At 46.8% G+C, this 17,853-nt stretch overlaps 2 protein-coding genes across 2 annotated transcripts; both read left to right on the plus strand.

The window, feature by feature from the left end:
- The first annotated feature begins 10,610 nt into the window (after positions 1–10,610).
- Positions 10,611–11,093, plus strand: LOC107474681 (uncharacterized). The gene has a single exon (XM_016094319.1). The coding sequence runs from the start codon at positions 10,611–10,613 to the stop codon at positions 11,091–11,093; it is 483 nt and encodes a 160-aa protein (XP_015949805.1).
- A 3-nt stretch (positions 11,094–11,096) lies between these two features.
- On the plus strand, positions 11,097–11,900 carry LOC107474682 (uncharacterized). The gene has a single exon (XM_016094320.1). It carries the CDS (start codon positions 11,097–11,099, stop codon positions 11,898–11,900), a length of 804 nt encoding a protein of 267 aa, XP_015949806.1.
- The last annotated feature ends 5,953 nt before the right edge of the window (positions 11,901–17,853 follow it).

Here is a 17,853-nt window from a genome sequence, read left to right on the forward strand (position 1 = left end):
ATACTTCAAATCGATAATTAATCCCTTCTAAGGCCAATCTTACATATGATGACAGAAAAATGGGTCACGAAGGCTCTTTCCTTGAAACCTAGCTTTCCTAACGCTAACTACCAGACCTTTTGGTCAAGAGGCATTCTCTAACTGATCTATCAAATGCTCTTTCTTTAACAGCTAATAAATCAAGGGCAGGAACTGACCTACTATATAGCCCTTCTCTAACTTGAAGCTATCCTTTCAAAGTGAAATTGAATCCCTAACTTCCCAAGGAGTGGAGAATATGAATATAGGATCCGATTGAGCTGCTAACTTGAACTTCCTCAATTCAACTGCAGCCTTTCCTCCCTTTTTAGTATTAGTAAAAGACCAAGAGCTAGGGGTTTACTCAATGAGTGGGAAAAAACGGGCACATTCTTAAAAAATACATGACTCTGGCTTCTATGTCTTCTCTTGCAGCTTATGACTGATTAATGAATGCTATAGTCATTCTTACTTCGTAGTGCTTAATGCTCAGCCAAATAAAACGAAAACGAACAAGGAAGCTCCTTATTCTCAAGTACTGGCATGTAACAAAAGAGAAGTAAGATTACAGCCTTCCAGGCCTACTTTCTTCCAATGCATTCGTATTCCCGTAAGGAAGTGCTTTCTTTCTTACTTTAAGACTTCCTACCTATGGTCTTTCTGTAACTGAAAAATCAATTAGTCTGGATCTTAGCGCTAACTTCAGCCTACTAGCTTGATTCTCAATTTCCTCAAGCACAACAAGATAAATAGGAATCGAAGCCTGATCTAATGACTGATCTCCGGCTTTCCTAAAAGCTGCTTCGGTCCCAAACTATTTGTTTTTTTGAGTTACGGCTCATAATATCCATACTTCTCTCAGGACGGAAGTCTAACTTACTTCTAAGTACTTTTAGTACACAAAGGTCGGTGTAAAAAGAGAAACTACTTACTAAGTCCTCAAGCAGTAAACTCTTTTCTTTCCTCCTTCGGAGCAGATGCCATTCTACTTCGTCCAAGACTGCTACTTCTGACTGACTAGCTTCGGGCAACTAAAGATAATGATTCTGACCTGTTTCCCGGGCTTGATACTGCCTTATAGGCTGCTGAGGCTTCTCTTTTCTTTTGAAGGAAGAGGCAGGAGTTGGCTTCTATTGGTATTGGTCTGATTCTTCCCCTGCTAACTAAAAAACCCTACTAATAGAGTTGATAGCCCTTCTCTCTATCTTGAAGCTTACCTCTAATAGTTACATTTACTACCTTAATTTAGGAAGTGAGGAGGCGGAATAAGAAATCTCATACCCAAGTGTTTAGGAATAGATTAACTGGGACTGGGGGATCTTCGGCCCCAGGTTATTAGTTGCTGCTTGGCATCATAAATCTTTTAAGCACGGATTTTAACTAAATCTTACTACTTTCTTTCTGCAAGAGTAGAAAGAACATACTTGATTCAATCTGACTTGACTAGCCTTAAACGACCTTGCCTCACGCAGTAAAGGGTTTAGGAAGAGAGGAGCTTTCCGAGTTGCTGTTTTCCTTGCTTTTTACTTTCTTATAAGCGGACGGGAGTGAATGCAGCAAAAGAGATATAGAGAAGAATCTCCGAGATTGGAATTTCCTTTTCTATTCCAAGGACGGTCTAGTGTAACACTAATTCTAAATAGAATGGGTTACTTACGGCTTCGGGGACTGATTCCTATGACGGATTTCCTGCTTCGAACTTCTTTCTTTGGAGTTACAGTTGGATCCCATAAAGGTGTAGTAATAGAATCCCCTAGAAGGAATAAGAATTAAATCCCTTCATCTACGGCTTATGGAGACCTTTAAATAGAGGAGTCAGTGAGAACAGCAACTTCCGAAGTCAGACTTCAGGCTTCTTCTGGGCGGAGGTCGAATAAGGAGAGGTACAACTGGCTTCTCTTGGTCTTAGCTTGCAGGTCTTCCCCGCAGCTTGAGTAGTTCAGGGAATTTGCCTTCTCTTTGCTTTCAATGCAATTTCCCCTGTAAGTCAATAGAAAGACTTGTTATCAAAGGTTCCTTTCTGTCTACAGTAAGATCCTCTTTGCAGTCCTCAAGGGCGAGTGAAAGACTGACATGAATTAGCTCTTAGAACACTCACCCAAACTTCATTCGAAATAGTTAAGGCATTTCGTCAGTCAGACTGACGTTTTCTCTTTCTCCGGTTTGGAAAGTCACTAAAAGTACTTAAATAGAAAGATAATGACTTATTTTATCCTGCTTCTATGTCTCCAGCAGGGATTGCAAATAGGTAGTCCCATACTGAATTCTATATCTTACGGGATTCTATAGCTTAAGGAAGTCCATAAAGACTAAAGGTCTATGGGACCACTAAAAGAATCTCTCGATATCAATTATAGACCAACATCCGGACGTGAACAGAGGGTTTTTTCGAAAGAAAGCTTGATCCTACAGCTTAGACTGCTTTCATGACTCAAGGTTTAAGCTAGCTACTTGCTTGTTATGGAATGAGTTGTTTTTCTCTGCCTTCGTAAGTCAATCAAACTAGGTTGCTTGCTGCTGACTTACTTGCTTTTTGACTGGCTTTAAAGCCTATAAATCTCAATAGTAGGATGCTACTAGCAGGCTAGCTCTTTCGAGTTCGTGATGCTCTTGTCTATAGTTCGAGGACTAGTTCTCTGGGGAATAAAGGAAGACACTAAGACGGATTTCCTTGCTTCGGGGATTGCTACAATCATGCTAGCTTTTTCCCGGACTTTAGGCCAAGGGTTATTTTCTTCTTTCTTACGCTTGCTTTCCTCAGTGAAGGGTTCATCGGGGGTTTGAGCTCAATAGAGAGACTTGATTTCAGTTGTGCTTTTAGGCAATTTGAATTCCTCTTTAGGTAAGAATGTGTAATTTCCCACATTAACTTCGAAAACTGGGTTTTCCATTGAGTCATAGTCAGTGAAGGCAAAGTGAATCTCCGAAAGCCATAAAGATTCTATTTCCTCTATAGACGAGTGCAGTGAAGAAGCGGAAAGATTCGATGCTACTCCTTCTCCTATAACTGCTACAGGATCTGATTATCCTTTCAAATCAAAGAGCAAGCCCATTTACCTGCCTGGCTTGTAACTACTTACTATGCGGCAGACTTATAACTTACTATGTGGCAGACTTATCAAGCTAAGTACTGGAGTCTAACTTCTAATAGATAATAGAACAACTTGCTCCGGCTTCAGAGTTCTCAATGCTCCAGCTTCCGTAACTAAAGAGACTGACTTCTCCTCGGCTTTCTCTGTCTCAGGTACGGCGTGTCAAATCATAATCTAAATACATCGGGCTTCTGCCTTCAGTCAGGTCCGCATTTGCCTTGCCCACCTCACCTGAAGTAAACTCTGGATCTCGCTTTGCTTCAGCTAGATGGGATTTAACGAAGACTTTAACTTCCTATTAGACTGCAACTTAGTCAGAAGTAGAAGATGACTGGCTTCTCCTGCTTTCAACTTCAAGAATGGACTTAAGAGCTGCTGTAGGGTCTTTAGTCTTAGGATGCTTTCAGGCTCTGCCTCCTAACTTCCCGGGAAAGACAACTAAATTAGGAATTTCATCACCGGGGAAGAAGGTTTCAGAACCATAATCCTTTAGACTTGATTCCTGAGTGACTCTAGTTTTGATCCTGCTGAGATTTGCTCATCCTAGAGCTGTAAGCGCTAGTCTTTTATACCTTTCCCTGGTTGCTCGGGCTGGGATACGTGCACACTTCGCTTTCTGCTCACCTGGAATGGAATGCTTCGACCCTCTCGCAAGAATTGTTTGGGAGTGCATGATGGAATTCAGTAAAAGCATTCTGGGTTAGAGTCAATCGAGCAATGAGCGAAAAAGGACACAGACACAGGAAGAAATACGGTATAACTGGCTATGTGCCAATCTTTCTTCTTCTAAATGAAATGACCAGTTTGCCACTAGTCTTGGTTCGATCCGAAGGGGAAATTCCACTTCGTCAGATGAGATTTCTTACCTTTACTTATGCCATTAGTTGGAGCAGCTATCAAGCGTTCGTTCTTACCCTCAGTGTACCGACCCTCAAGCGGGATGTCGATGAAGACTAGATCTGAGTGATCCATCTCACTCTATGAGATTTTTAGGTGAGGGGGATGGCCTTCTTCTGGCTGGACTTATGGAGCGGCGATACACAACTAGCAACCCGTTTCGCCAACCTTTGAAGGAGGTCCGATGACCCAACCCCTTCTACCTTTACCAACTACTAGGCTGGGCGGTCCCAAAGACTGACTCCGAATGGCAGGTTTCTCAATGCGAGATGGAACTGATAGGATGGCCTCTATCCATTTACGCGGGTGTGCACTTCACTCAAAAAAAAAAGAAGTGAATCCGGAAGTGACTTCGCTAGGCTAGCCTTGTTAGTGAAGAATTTGCCCCTAACGCCAGGGGGAGCAGTCCAATCGTTATTCCTTCCTTCAACAAAAGCAGAATGGATACAAACCACCAAAGAATGAAAGTAAGTACCACCACTCCTACTCCAATTAGTAAAGCTAGCGCCTCGAACTAATCACATGCTAACTCCGGCCCATCTTTAATGTTAAAGGACCAAGACCTTACGACAACAGATGCGGATGAACTAGCTTAGCTGCAATCCTTCCCGCTCTAGTTCGACTAGCTTTGACCTTGAACGTGAAAATCTCAGTTGACTGGATATAGTGATTCAGATGGGTCTGCTGATAGGGATGAAAGAAAACCCACCCCCTATTTGAATAAGAATAAGGCTACACCTTCATACTTGGCGGAGGAGCCATTACGTGGTGTAGTAAGAAAGAAGGAAATCCTTATCCATGATGGAATCTGAGTTTGTAGCCTGCTCAGTTGCAGTGATGGAGGCTATATGGTTAAGGAGATTCTTGCAAAGTTTGGATATTCCGGGACATATATAGAAGATAAAGCCGTTGTGATCTATTCTGATAACACGGCTGCAATAGCTTATGCAAAGGATCTCAAGTTCCGTGGTAGAAAAAATACTTACATAGACACCCGACTTCACTTCATTTGGTTATGAAGTATATCTCCACCTATGAAATGGTTGCTGACCCTTTGACCAAACTCATTTCTAGAGATGCGTTAAAAAGGCATGTTAGGAGTTTGGGATTGCGTAGGATTTGATATTCTTTTTTTAAGTATATGTTGAAAGGTAGCTACAGAATTGCTCCTATTACAAATCCCCGGATATTCACTCCTCCCTTCTAGTTCTTGGATTCAATGAGAAGGCTCGTGGGTCCTTCAACTGGTATGAAATCACTAATGGGAGGCGGTTATCTGAAACCTTAACATAGTCATATTCAAGTTATCCCAATAGTCAATGAGCAGGAAGAGGTTTAGGAAGTAAATTCAAGCAAGAAAGGAAAGTCCATTGACTTGGCTACGCCACACCAACCCTATTCTTCCCATCGAGAAAGAAGAGTTCACAGCTACCGGCACCGACTCGAACTAAGAAGAGCTACTTAACAACTACCTACTATTGGGTAGTGCCCTCCTCCAACAACGGGGCTAATGCCGACTCCAAGACCTCTTATGCTTACTCTTGCAAATGAAACTTCCCTTCTTCCAAGAGCAAAATCGATGGCACTAGGGATCTATCCTAATTAAAGAAAGAATTGACTGACCTTGCGCCGGTATCATTTAGCGGAACTCCTGTTTACCCTGCGGGTCTGTAACTCCCATATGAGATTGGAACCTCATTCCTTCACCTGTGCTTGGTAGGCACTGTTTGTGGAGCCCTTTGGTAATACCAGAGGTGAGATGCCTTCCTACGGCTCACCATGAAATGGGCCATGTGGGCGAGTCTGGTGGGTTCTCACCGTAAGAGAATGTCGTCTTTTCGTCCTGTGAGTGAGGGCGAATAGAAACTTAAAAAGCAAAGGCCGTGGATAGAGAGTGATAAAGGGGGAATTGTCTTCTTTAAGCCTATTCTAACATTCGAGTTCATTCTCGATAGTCAGATAGTGAAGTTCGAAGGGGAAAGGAAGACCTGAACAGTGGGTCTCGACTCGGCCAACTGTCTTTATGAAGACTGACTGACGACAAGAAATGACGTAAGTAATAGATAGAATCGTTCAGTATGCTTATATGAACACTTTCATTTCTCGATTGAGAAATTCAACTGTCTTGATTAGTCTTACTATGTCATTTCTGGATGGATTTTCGTTGAGCTATGACCTTCTTGCCGCCACACCTGGCTTTCCTCCCTTTCTTCCCCCTGTCTCGCCATACTAGCAACTTGATTAGCTACTAGTTACTAGAATCATTCAAACATCAAACAGTAAGTAAGCAATGCGTACTTCTTTCCTAGTCTAGTGGATCTGCATAGCAGAGCAAAATCCTCTACCCTGACCTTACTTGTTGTACTTGATTCACCTACGAAAATAGACAACATGGGTCAGGGCTTTCTTATCTTGTTATAGGGCTTTAGCCTTCTCCTTCATATGCTTTATAAGGGCCTCTTGCCTCTAGCATAATGAAGGATAAGTCCTACTGAATCAAGAACTCTAAGGCTTTCCAAGAGAGAAAGAGATTTCGAAATGTTAAAGTAAAGACGCACCTTAGCTTTTAGCTTTCACGTAGCTCCATAGGATTTAGCCGCTTTAACCAAAGAATAGACGAAAGAAGAGGGGTTTCCTCTACTCTATTAGAAGAAGCAAATCGGGCTTAGAAAGCGGCATTGATTCTTGAAGAGACCGCATATCCCTCCACTTTTACTCAATTGCATCGAGCCTAGCTTTTTTGGGTCGGTCTTTCACTTCTTTGACTCAATTAGCCTTTCTAAGATAAGAGTCAATTCCCTTTATGATGAAGGCCTAGCGCTAAAGAGAGAAAAGAGTTTCGGCCTTGACTTCTACCCTAAAGCAATTGTAGCTGCGCTCAGGGAGATATCCTACAAGCCCAATTTCTATAAGCAAAAAGTAGTGTGGTTTTATACCCGACTCAACAGGGCCTAAAAAAGGCTATTGAGCTCGCGAGAAGGCCCATTCCTAGAGGTCCGAAGCCTCGACATGAGGAGAGGATTGTTGGATGAGATCGCTACCTCCCACCTTCCTCGGTCGGAACTTATCTACACGTCTACACGCGCGAAAGCCTTCTTTGGTCTTGGGTCGAATTCTCTTTCCTCACTATGTTACCTGGGGACTCAGAGATCCTAAGTGCCAACTCTTGCTTCTTTTCTTCTTTTTTAACAACGATATTTTTTCTTTCTTCTTTGCTTATGGGAGGCTTTCCCGTCACTGGTTCTTATCGCTTTCTGTCTCCACTTACAAGGCATTTCAGCACATGTCCGGATTCTTTGTTTTCACAGCAAGCAGGGGCCGAATCCAAGTAGGCGAGGCGAATCTATGCTTTCTATGGTTTAATCGAATACCAATTGCTTGGATGCGTGTGAAAACTTCGAGATTACTTGAAAAAAAAAGAATTTTAACCTCAACAAATGGTCCATTTGTTGATGGGCGAACGACGGGGATTGAACCCGCGCGTGGTGGATTCACAATCCACTGCCTTGATCCACTTGGCTACATCCGCCCCTACCCCCGCACAGGTTTTAGTCTCTATCTACGATCAGATCTTTCTGAACTCCCCTATGACCGCTATCAAAGAGAAGCTTTTTCCTAGAGTATAGAAAAAAGTCTATTGATTGTTGTGTTTCAGAATTAGGGGAAACAAAGCTTCAACATATGAATATGCCTGGCAAAGCTTCAAACAAAGAGGTTGGGCTTTCATTGCTTTTACTTCACTTTACTTAAGATTAAAGATAGGGGCCGGGCTAGCAGCAAGCACCTTGTATAGGGCGTTAAGCACCTATCTTACTAAGAAAGGGGCAAGCCAAAACCTACTACTAAAAAGTGGCTGGCTTTTCATCAGCCGTTGCGCGCTAGCCTTTTTCCTTCCTAGTAAGGGGGCTGCTAGTTGTACCGCTCCGTGGGTAGAATGAACACCAAGCCAATCTTTACTTAAGTAAGTACAAGCCAGGTAATTTACTCTATCAAGAGGGTATGGAACTTCTCGGCGCACCTCTATCAATTCCTTCTTTGCCACATCTCTCTTAGCTTCTTTTTTATCGAGTTACCGTCGAAAAGAGAACAAGGCCTTCATGTCCACCCTATTAAATAGCAATTGATCTCAAAATCCCAGTAGAAGCAAAAGCCTAGCCTAGTATGAGAGTACTGGAAAAATCCAATTCTAGGATGCTTTGCAACTAAGTTTACATGGAAGAACCGCTACGACCCGTAAAAAGAAAGAAAAGAAATTCCCAAGGAAGGAGAATAGAGCCAAAGCGAAAGGAAGAGCCAGGACGCCTACACCAGGCCACTGGGATTGAAGCGAGAAAAGCCAGCGGATGAGAGGCAGACCATCCAAAGTGATTGTAGTTTGCCAACAAGGCTCTGTTTTTTTATTATGGAACGAAGGAGGTGAAGCTATTAGACCAAAGCACACGGTGTCACACAGGAAGGAAATGGGATGACTGATTGATGGATAGGTGATACTCCTGAATACAACTTGGTACTCCCTCTTTCTCTATGGATCGAGCATATCAGGTGCCGCTCTACCGCACCAATGCAGGTTATGAAATAATAGGTGTTCCCCCGGTGTCTTTCTAGAATCTTCGTGTAATCAAAGTCTTACATCGGATATGCGAGTTTATTCCATTCTATAAACAGTTGATATGCGACTAATTCTTGCTCTAATAGACTAAGCTAAGAGAATAAGCAAAGGTACCTTAAGCGATAGCGAAATGGCGATAGGCCTGCGTTCCTATTTCCTCGCTCTACGACTACAACTGAAGGAAAGAAGGCTTAGACTTGCTGAGCTGAACCCGATTCTATACCAGGAAGTGGGGTATCCCCGGAAAAGAGATCGGCCTTAAGTTCTAGCTTAGATAGCTTAGACTGAGCTTTGCTTTCTTAAAAAGTTATTTTTTCGTTATTAGAGAGAAGCAGAAGCGGAGCACTCGTGGCACACTTACTATACCCATTCGAGAAGAAAGTTTAGTTCCTATTCACCGCTACCCCTGAGTGAACAGTCTTTTCAACAAAAGAGACAACAGCTTCTCCCTCGGGCTCTCTCTTCTGAGCTTGAAATAGGGAGGCTGGGCTAGGTGTAAAAGGCTTAGAAAGCTCCATATCAACATACATTAAAAAAGTGAGATTAGATCGGAAGTCATCATTTTTCCAACCAACTTGCTCAAACGTAGATAAACGACTCCAGGGATTCTCTTTCCTCGGTATGCTAGAAAGAAGTTAGGAGGAGGGTTGTTTCAAGCTACGAAGTCGTTTTTGTGTTGAATTGGACCTGGTAGTGTCAACCTATCTTCGTTGAATAGAAGAAAACAAACCCGAGGTAGTTTAATAATAAAAAATTATATATTTAATTATATTTTAACCGGCCTAAGCAAATTTGACAGACTAATAAGACTAATTAATAAGGCTAGATCTGACTTATTAACATATTAAAACTTTTATAAGAGTTTGAGTTTATATTTATTTTATAACAAGTTAGGTCAAGTCAGACTAAATATAGGCTAGAGTGCAAGTTTCTCACGACAATATTATTGTTATTCTTGCAAAAAGAAAAAAATTTAATAAAAAAATTCATATAAAAATATTAATATAATTTTTTATTAAAATATGTTATTTTACTATTTTAAAATATATTATTTAGAATAAATATATTTGTTACGGCCTGGCCCAAGAAAGAACTTGGGCCTACCCGACCCGAACACCACCCGACCTCAACGGTCAGGTGACCCGAACCTGTCCGACCCGCGCATCCGTCCGGGACAGCTGGCCGCCACAGCTGTTCAAGGAAGCTTCGAAGAAGGTGGGTTCAGCCCTCCTGGGGCCCACACCTGACATGGTATATAAGGGAAGGGTCCTACCCTCCCCCAAGGTACGTCATACTTTTCACCTAACCTACTCCCCACCTGCACACTAGCTGACTAGAGCGTCGGAGTGTCTTTGCAGGTGGCACCCCCTCTTTCCTTCCACAACAAGAGCTCGGCTACCCGGCAGATCCGAACCCAGCACGACCATGACCGAAACGTTCACATCCCCTCGAATATTCACCCGAATTGTCCGGTAACCGATCACCGAACATTGACGCCGTCTGTGGGGACAGTTATGGAAGTTGTGACGGGCCTTGGAGACCAAGGCCGAGCAGCCGGCGCAAAGGCGGCAGCCTCTGTCGCATCACCGGGAGAACGGCGAAAGTTCCCCCGGCAACACACCGAACCACGAACAAGGACGCGAGAGACGCGACCGTTCGGAGGAACTGGCGGTGACAGCGCCCGAATAATGCAGGAGCTACGCCACAGAGTCCAGAATCTGGGACGACAACTAGCTGATCAGGAGCGCGATCGACGGACCACCGATCCTACTTACTCCCCGTCCCCAGAGAGCCGGGAGAGAGATTACCACCGAAGTCACCCCCGGCACGCCTCCACTTCCAGAACGGAAGCGGAAAGCACCCGAGAAGACTCTCCCATCCCGAGAAGACGAAATGACACAATCATCTACTCCCGAGGTAAGGAGACGTACCACACGGGATGAGATCGCGAAGGCGGGGAAGGAAGGCCTGTGAGGACGCGGCAACCCGTGATAATGGGCGCCACCCCATTTCATCGGTCCATCCTTGAGGTCCGGTTGCCGAAGCACTTCGACAAACCGACGGACATGAGGTACGATGGAACCCAAGACCCTCTGAAACACCTCACGGCTTTCGAGGCTAGAATGAATCTGGAGGGAGTAGGGGATGAGGTGAGGTGCGGGGCCTTCCCGGTCACCCTAGCCGGACCCGCGATCCGATGGTTTAACGGCCTCCCGCAGGGATCCATCTACGGATTTTCGGACATCAGCCGTGCCTTCCTGGCTCAGTTCACAACACGGATAGCAAAGGCAAAACACCCGATCAACCTGCTCGGGATAACCCAGAGACCCGGGGAGCCGACCAGAAAGTACCTGGATCGTTTTAACGATGAATGCGTGGAAATCGACGGCCTAACCGACTCGGTGGCCAGCCTTTGCCTGACGAACGGCCTCCTGAACGAGGACTTTCGAAAACACCTTACCACGAAACCGGTTTGAACGATGCACGAGATCCAAACGGTGGCTAAGGAATACATAAATGACGAAGAAGTCAGCCAGGTCGTGGCCGCCAATAAACGGCATTCCGACTACAATCAACCTGGGCAACAGGGTAACGGGGAGAGACACAAAGAACAAGCCAAGGAGGGAGGACCGACCAAGGCACACAGATCGTTTCCCCGGATCGGGAAGTTCACCAACTACACTCCACTCACCCTTCCCATTGTGGAAGTTTATCAGCAAATAGCCGAGAGAGGGATCTTGTCGAAGCCCCAACCACTCAAGGACCGAACGGGGGGGAACAAGAGCCTCTACTGTGACTACCACAAGGGCTACGGACACCAAACTCAAGACTGCTTTGACCTGAGGGATGCATTAGAGCAAGCAATAAGAGATGGCAAACTCTCTGAGTTCTCCCATCTCATACGGGAGCTAAGGAGACGGCAATGCGACCAAGACAGCAAAGAGGCCAAGACCCGAGCGGCAAAGCGGCGACAAGAGCCAGAAGACAAAGACCACGGTCTTACGGTGATAAACGTAGTAACCGCCAAAAACTCCACTCCGAGGTCTAGGTCAGCTCACAAGAAAGACGCCAAAATCCTAGCAGTCTTCTCCGCCCCAATGAGAAGTTCTAAGAGGCCCCCATGCGTCTCCTTTGGCCCCGAAGACCAATGGTTCGACGAGGCATCCGAGAACCCACCTATGGTCATCACGGCCAGGGTGGGAACCGGCCTCGTCAAACGGATCCTTGTCGACACGGGGGCAGACTCAAACATCATGTTTCACAATGTGTTCGACGCTCTATGATTAAGGGACGCCGACCTGTCATCGCACCAACACGGGTTCATCGGATTAGGTGACCACTTCATCAAGCCAGACGGAGTAATATCCCTGCCGATCTTTGTGGGATAGGCACAGGGCCGGAGATCGGCAATGGCCGAATTCGTGGATCTCCGAGATTCGACAGCCTACAACATCATCTTAGGAAGAAAGCCGATCAATGATGTTGAAGCGATAATCAACACGAAGCTTCTAGTCATGAAGTTTGTTACCGACGATGGGTCCGTAGGGTCCATAAGGGGAGATCTGGAAACGGCGGTCGCTTGCGACAATGCCAGCCTGTCCTTAAGGAAGAAATCTAAGGAAGCGTCGGGGGTGTTCTTAGCAGACCTAGACGCCAGGGTAGACGACAAGCCCAGGCCGCAACTAGAAGGGGACCTGGAAAGGTTCAGGGTCGGCGACACGGAGGAAAAGTTCACGTTCGTCAACAGGAACCTCCCACATGAATTGAAGGAGCCCCTGGTAGAAATGATCAGGGCCAATGGGGATCTGTTCGCCTGGACACCAGCCGACATGCCGGGCATAGACCCTGAAATTATGTCACATCACCTGGCCGTGAAGTCGGATGCGCGCCCGGTAGCCCAGCGGAGACGCAAGATGTTGCGGGAGAGGGCAGAGGAGGTGGCCGGGTAGACGGCCAGCCTCCTAGAAGCAGGTTTCATACGAGAACTAGACTACTCGACGTGGCTCTCGAATGTAGTTCTAGTAAAGAAGCACAGCGGCAAATGGGAATGTGCGTAGACTACTCCGACCTTAACAAGGCATGCCCAAAAGATTGTTTCCCCCTCCCCAACATAGATGCACTCGTCGACGCTGCGGCAGGTTACCGCTATTTGAGCTTCATGGACGCTTACTCCGGCTACAACCAGATACCGATGCACCGTCCCGACGAGGACAAGACGGCATTTATAACGCCGGAAGGAACCTTCTGTTATAAGGTGATGTCGTTAGGGCTGAAAAATGCAGGAGCAACATACCAGAGGCTGATGAACAAGATATTCCACGACCTCATAGGCAAGACTGTAGAGGTCTATGTGGATGACATCCTCGCAAAGACAACGTGACCTGACGACCTCCTGAATGACCTGGCAAAGGTATTCGCCTCTCTCCGACAACATGGCATGAGACTCAATCCCATCAAATGTGCCTTCGCTATGGAAGCGGAAAAGTTCCTAGGATTCATGATAACCCAAAGAGGGGTAGAAGCTAACCCGGAGAAATGCCAAGCGATCCTCCAGATGAAGAGCCCGGGTTGTATCAAGGACGTCCAGAGATTGGCAGGACGACTGACCTTGCTATCCCGTTTTCTCGGAGCCTCGGCAGCAAAGGCCCTGCCTTTCTTTAACCTCATGAAGAAAGGGATAGCGTTCAAATGGACACCCGCGTGCGAGGAAGCTTTTAGGCACTTCAAGGAAATCCTGGTGGCACTCCCGGTTCTCGGGAAACCAAGGGTCGGGGAGCCGCTGTACCTGTACCTCGCCATAACAGGAGAAGCCCTGGCCGGGGTTCTGGTAAGAGAAGAAGGGATGGCTCAACAACCGGTCTATTTCATGAGCAGAGCCTTATAAGGGGCAGAATTAAGGTACAGCAAACTGGAAAAACTAGCTCTAGCACTCTTGACCTCTTCACGGAGGTTAAAACAATACTTCCAAAGTCACCGGATAGTCGTAAGAACGGACCAAGGGATCCGACAAGTGCTCCAAAAACCCGACCTGGCGGGAAGGATGATGACTTGGTCCATCGAACTTTCCCAATATGACATACGGTACGAGCCCCGGCAAGCAATCAAGGCACAAGCAATGGCAGATTTTCTAGTAGAAGTAACGGGAGATCCAACCGAAGAAGTGAGCACACGGTGGAAGCTCCACGTGGACGGAGCCTCCCATCAGACCTCAAGGGGCGCCGGAATCATTCTGGAAAGCCCGGCTGGGGTCGTATACGAGCAGTCGATCAAGTTTGAATTTCCCGTCTCGAACAACCAAGCAGAATACGAAGCCCTCATAGGAGGCTTAGCCCTAGCAAAGGAAGTCGGAGCAATGAGGTTGGAGATATGCAGCGATTCACAAGTCGTCACCTTCCAGGTAAACGGGAGCTATCAAGCCAGAGACGCATTATTGCAAAAGTACTTGGAAAAGGTCAAGGATTTGAGCCAAAAGTTCGAAGAGGTCACGATCCACCACGTGCCCAGAGAAAGAAATACACGGGCAGATCTCCTATCAAAACTGGCTAGCACCAAGCCGGGAGAGGGTAACCGGTCTCTTATCCAAGGTATGACGAGGGAGCCGGCGATCACTCTACACCTATCAAGGCTAGGCCCCTCATGGATAGACCCCATCACCAACTTCATAGAAAATGGCAAACTCCCTGATGATGAAAAGGATGCCGCGAAACTAAAAAGGGAAGCGGCCAAGTACGCGATCATCCAGGGACAGCTATTCAAGAAAGGACTCAACCAGCCCCTACTGAAATGCCTACACCCCGACCAGACGAGCTACGTCCTCAGGGAAGTCCACGAAGGTTGCTGCGGACATCACATTGGGGGCAAAGCCTTAGCAAAAAAGTTAATCCGAGCTGGATACTATTGGCCGTCGATGATGGCAGACTCTAAAGAATTCGTCAGAAAATGCGTCAAGTGCCAAGAGAACGCCAATTTCCATAGGGCACCGGCCTCCGAGTTAAGCCTGCTAACGTCCTCCCGACCATTCTCGCAATGGGGAGTCGATCTCTTGGGGCCCTTCCCAGTTGGTCCTGGGCAAGTCAAGTACCTCATAGTCGCCATTGATTACTACACCAAATGGATAGAGGCCGAGCCGCTGGCCAACATATCCTCATCCAATTGCAGGAAATTCATGTGGAGGCAGGTGATAACGCGATTCGGGATTCCAGAGGTCGTTATCTCGGACAACGGCACACAGTTTACCGACAATAAGTTCACGGAGTTCCTCACCGGCCTGGGTATAAGACAGAAGTTCTCATCGGTAGAGCACCCCCAAACAAACGGACTGGTGGAGTCCGCGAACAAGATTATCCTGTTAGGGCTCAAGAAGCGATTGGATAATAAAAAAGGTGCTTGGGCCGACGAGCTAGCCTCGGTCCTCTGGTCTTACCGAACGACCGAACAATCTTCCACTAAGGAGACCCCTTTCCGACTGACATACGGGTTAGATGCGGTAATACCCGTGGAAATTGGGGAACCGAGCCCGCGACTACTTTTGAAAGGAGTGGAGGAAGCCGTGAAGAAGGACCTAATAGATGAAGCCAGAGAAATGGCCCATTTGGCGGAAACAGCGCTGAAGCAAAGAATGGCCCTGCGCTATAACACCAAAGTGCTCAAAAGGGAGTTTGAACCGAACGATCTCGTCCTAAGGCGTAACAACATCGGCTTACCGACCCCTGGAGTAGGCAAGCTGGCGGCAAACTGGGAAGGCCCCTATAGAATCAAAAAAGTGATGGGTAAAGGCGCTTTCAAGTTAGAAAGGCTCGACGGTAAAGAAGTCCCAAGAACGTGGAATGCAAACAACCTGAGAAGATTCTACTCCTAGTACATGAGGCGACATGCCGACCAATCAAGCTAAGTATTTCATTCACGGAATTGTACTTTTCATCACGGTCTATGGGCCTTTTACACAATTACCAAATAAGATATACGTGCAAATTTTATTTCTTTTGTTTCGTTCATTTTTTCTGGACAACCCACTACGCAAGCGAATTCCTCACAAATCGACAACAATGCGCGGCCCCGGGACTGATCACCCCGGTAGCCCATAAATCACCACAATAGCAAACGGCTACACTACAAAGCCATGACTTGGCCCCACAAATGGCAACTACAAACCAATAACGGTGAACATGAACGGCAACACTACCAGACGAATTAAAGTATTAATTGACAAAGCGGGCAAAAACCCAATAAAACAAACTGTTCACAAGATCCAAAACAAACGGCCAACCAAAAATTTCATACAAAACGAGAGGAATCACTTTTTGGGAACGTCAACAATCTTCCCATCCTTGATCACCTTGAAGACTCCAATCGCCGACGTGTCGAAATCAGGAGCAACAATTTTGACCTGAGCTTTAAGGGCCTCCTCGGTCACCAGGATCGCACCCTTCCCCTACTTGACGACGTCTTTGTACTTTGTTTTTAACGCTGCCAGTTCAGCTTCCACAGCTTGCTTCTCCTTCTCCATCTCGGCCACCCGTTTTTGTGCCGCACCGACCTGACTCTCTAAGGTCATTTCGCGCTCAACAAGACGTGAAACCGTGGCGTCCGACTCTTCCAACTTCTTCTCAGCGGTAGTGACCTTCTTCTCGGCAGCAGTAGCTTTCTTCTCGGCGGCGTCAAGCTTCTCATTAGATTGGGTCAGCTGCTCCCGGAGAGTCTCAACTTCGCGTTTAAGCTCATTATTAGCCTTTCCAGCAGATTCCAACCTCCTGCGAAGAGACTCCATCCCGGACAGCTCGAACTCGGCTTTCCGAGCTATCACTGCGCCGCACAAGAGAGTACGATACATCCACCTTGCTTGCCCGGTAAGGGATGACTCATGAAAATGCTCTTCAGTACCGGGAATCAGCTGAGAATCAATAAAGTTCCCGGCGTCAAAATTCTTCTCCATTACAGTAAGAACCCCCTCAGGACTGCTAGACATCTTCCTCTTCCTTTTGAAGCTAGGAACCTCCTCTACCTCGTCATCGGCAGCAGGGTTGGACGTCGAACCCCCAGTGCCGACCACCTCGCGGAAGGGGGAAACGTCAACAACCTTGTCACCTTGAACCGCGGCATCCTGAGCCGAGGTGCCGGTCTTTTCGACCGTAGCCCCTTGCTCGGAATTGGCCTTGTCTTCCGGGGGAGCAGCAGATTTCTCATGACCTCCCTCGTCGTCACTCGCGCAGGAAGGTTTGGAACAAGTTAGGGAGACCCGTTATCTCGGCAGACATTCCCACTGTAAAAAGAAAAAGAAGTCCGTTAGTCACAATGAGTTATTAGGAAAAGCAAGAAGCTAAGAGACAAAACAAGCAAAGATTTCTCACAAATATAGTTCCGACCGGCCTCCCGGTCACCCATGAGGAGGTGAGGATTCACATGATTCCTCCCAAAGATTGCCAGCAACACGTCGGCAATCCTCCTGTCCACCGCAGACATGCCCTTGTAGGATACTTTAACAAAGGCATTGGACCCTGCCCCGAAGCTCCAATAAGTCGGGATGAGGCGTGCCCCCTCCAACGACAACCAAAAGGGATGGCGACCTTTGACCGGGCGGACCTTGAAATATTTATCCTTAAATCCGTGATAGGAGTCCTCAAACAGACTAAAAATCCTCCGACCTTGGGCAGACCGGAAGGACATGAACCCCTTCTTATGTTTCCCTTCCTTCGAAGGGTTTGTGAGATTGAAAAAGAAAAGAAAAACATCTACAGACACTGGCAGCTCGAGATATTCACAAACCATCTCGAAACAGCGGATTGAAGCCCAGCTGTTCGGATGCAACTGCGACGGCGCCACGGAAATCCGACTTAGAAGCGCCATTTGGAAGGCGAAAAACGGAATACGGACCCCCACTTGAGTAAACATTGATTTGTAGAACCAAATCCAGTCGGCAACTCGGAGAGCGTGGAAATTGAGCTCATACAAGCGCTCATGAGGAGCCGGGACGAAGACGTCGTAATTGGCCTCCTCGTCGGTCCCTTCGCACAAGTACTCATTTTGACGGAACTCGGTGAGCTCCTCCTCGCCCATTTGGTTGGGAGAGTCCTTTACATCAGAAACAACCCAGGCGTAGGGGTCATACGCCGCGGGAGAAGGGGAAGCCCGGGAGGCGGTGCGAGCCATACCTACATGGGGGGACCATCCAGTCAGTCTAAGAGGTCGGGTGCTCGGAACGAATACAGAAGCTACCCCCACACTACTCCCCAACTAAGG

Source organism: Arachis duranensis, chromosome 2 (genome assembly GCF_000817695.3).
Source record: "Arachis duranensis cultivar V14167 chromosome 2, aradu.V14167.gnm2.J7QH, whole genome shotgun sequence".
NCBI classification, from domain to species: Eukaryota; Viridiplantae; Streptophyta; class Magnoliopsida; order Fabales; family Fabaceae; genus Arachis; species Arachis duranensis.

Excerpts from the sequence above, each read along its gene's own strand:
- LOC107474681 (XM_016094319.1), top strand. The coding sequence starts at position 10,611 with ATGGGCGCCACCCCATTTCATCGGTCCATCCTTGAGGTCCGGTTGCCG.
- LOC107474682 (XM_016094320.1), top strand. The coding sequence starts at position 11,097 with ATGCACGAGATCCAAACGGTGGCTAAGGAATACATAAATGACGAAGAA.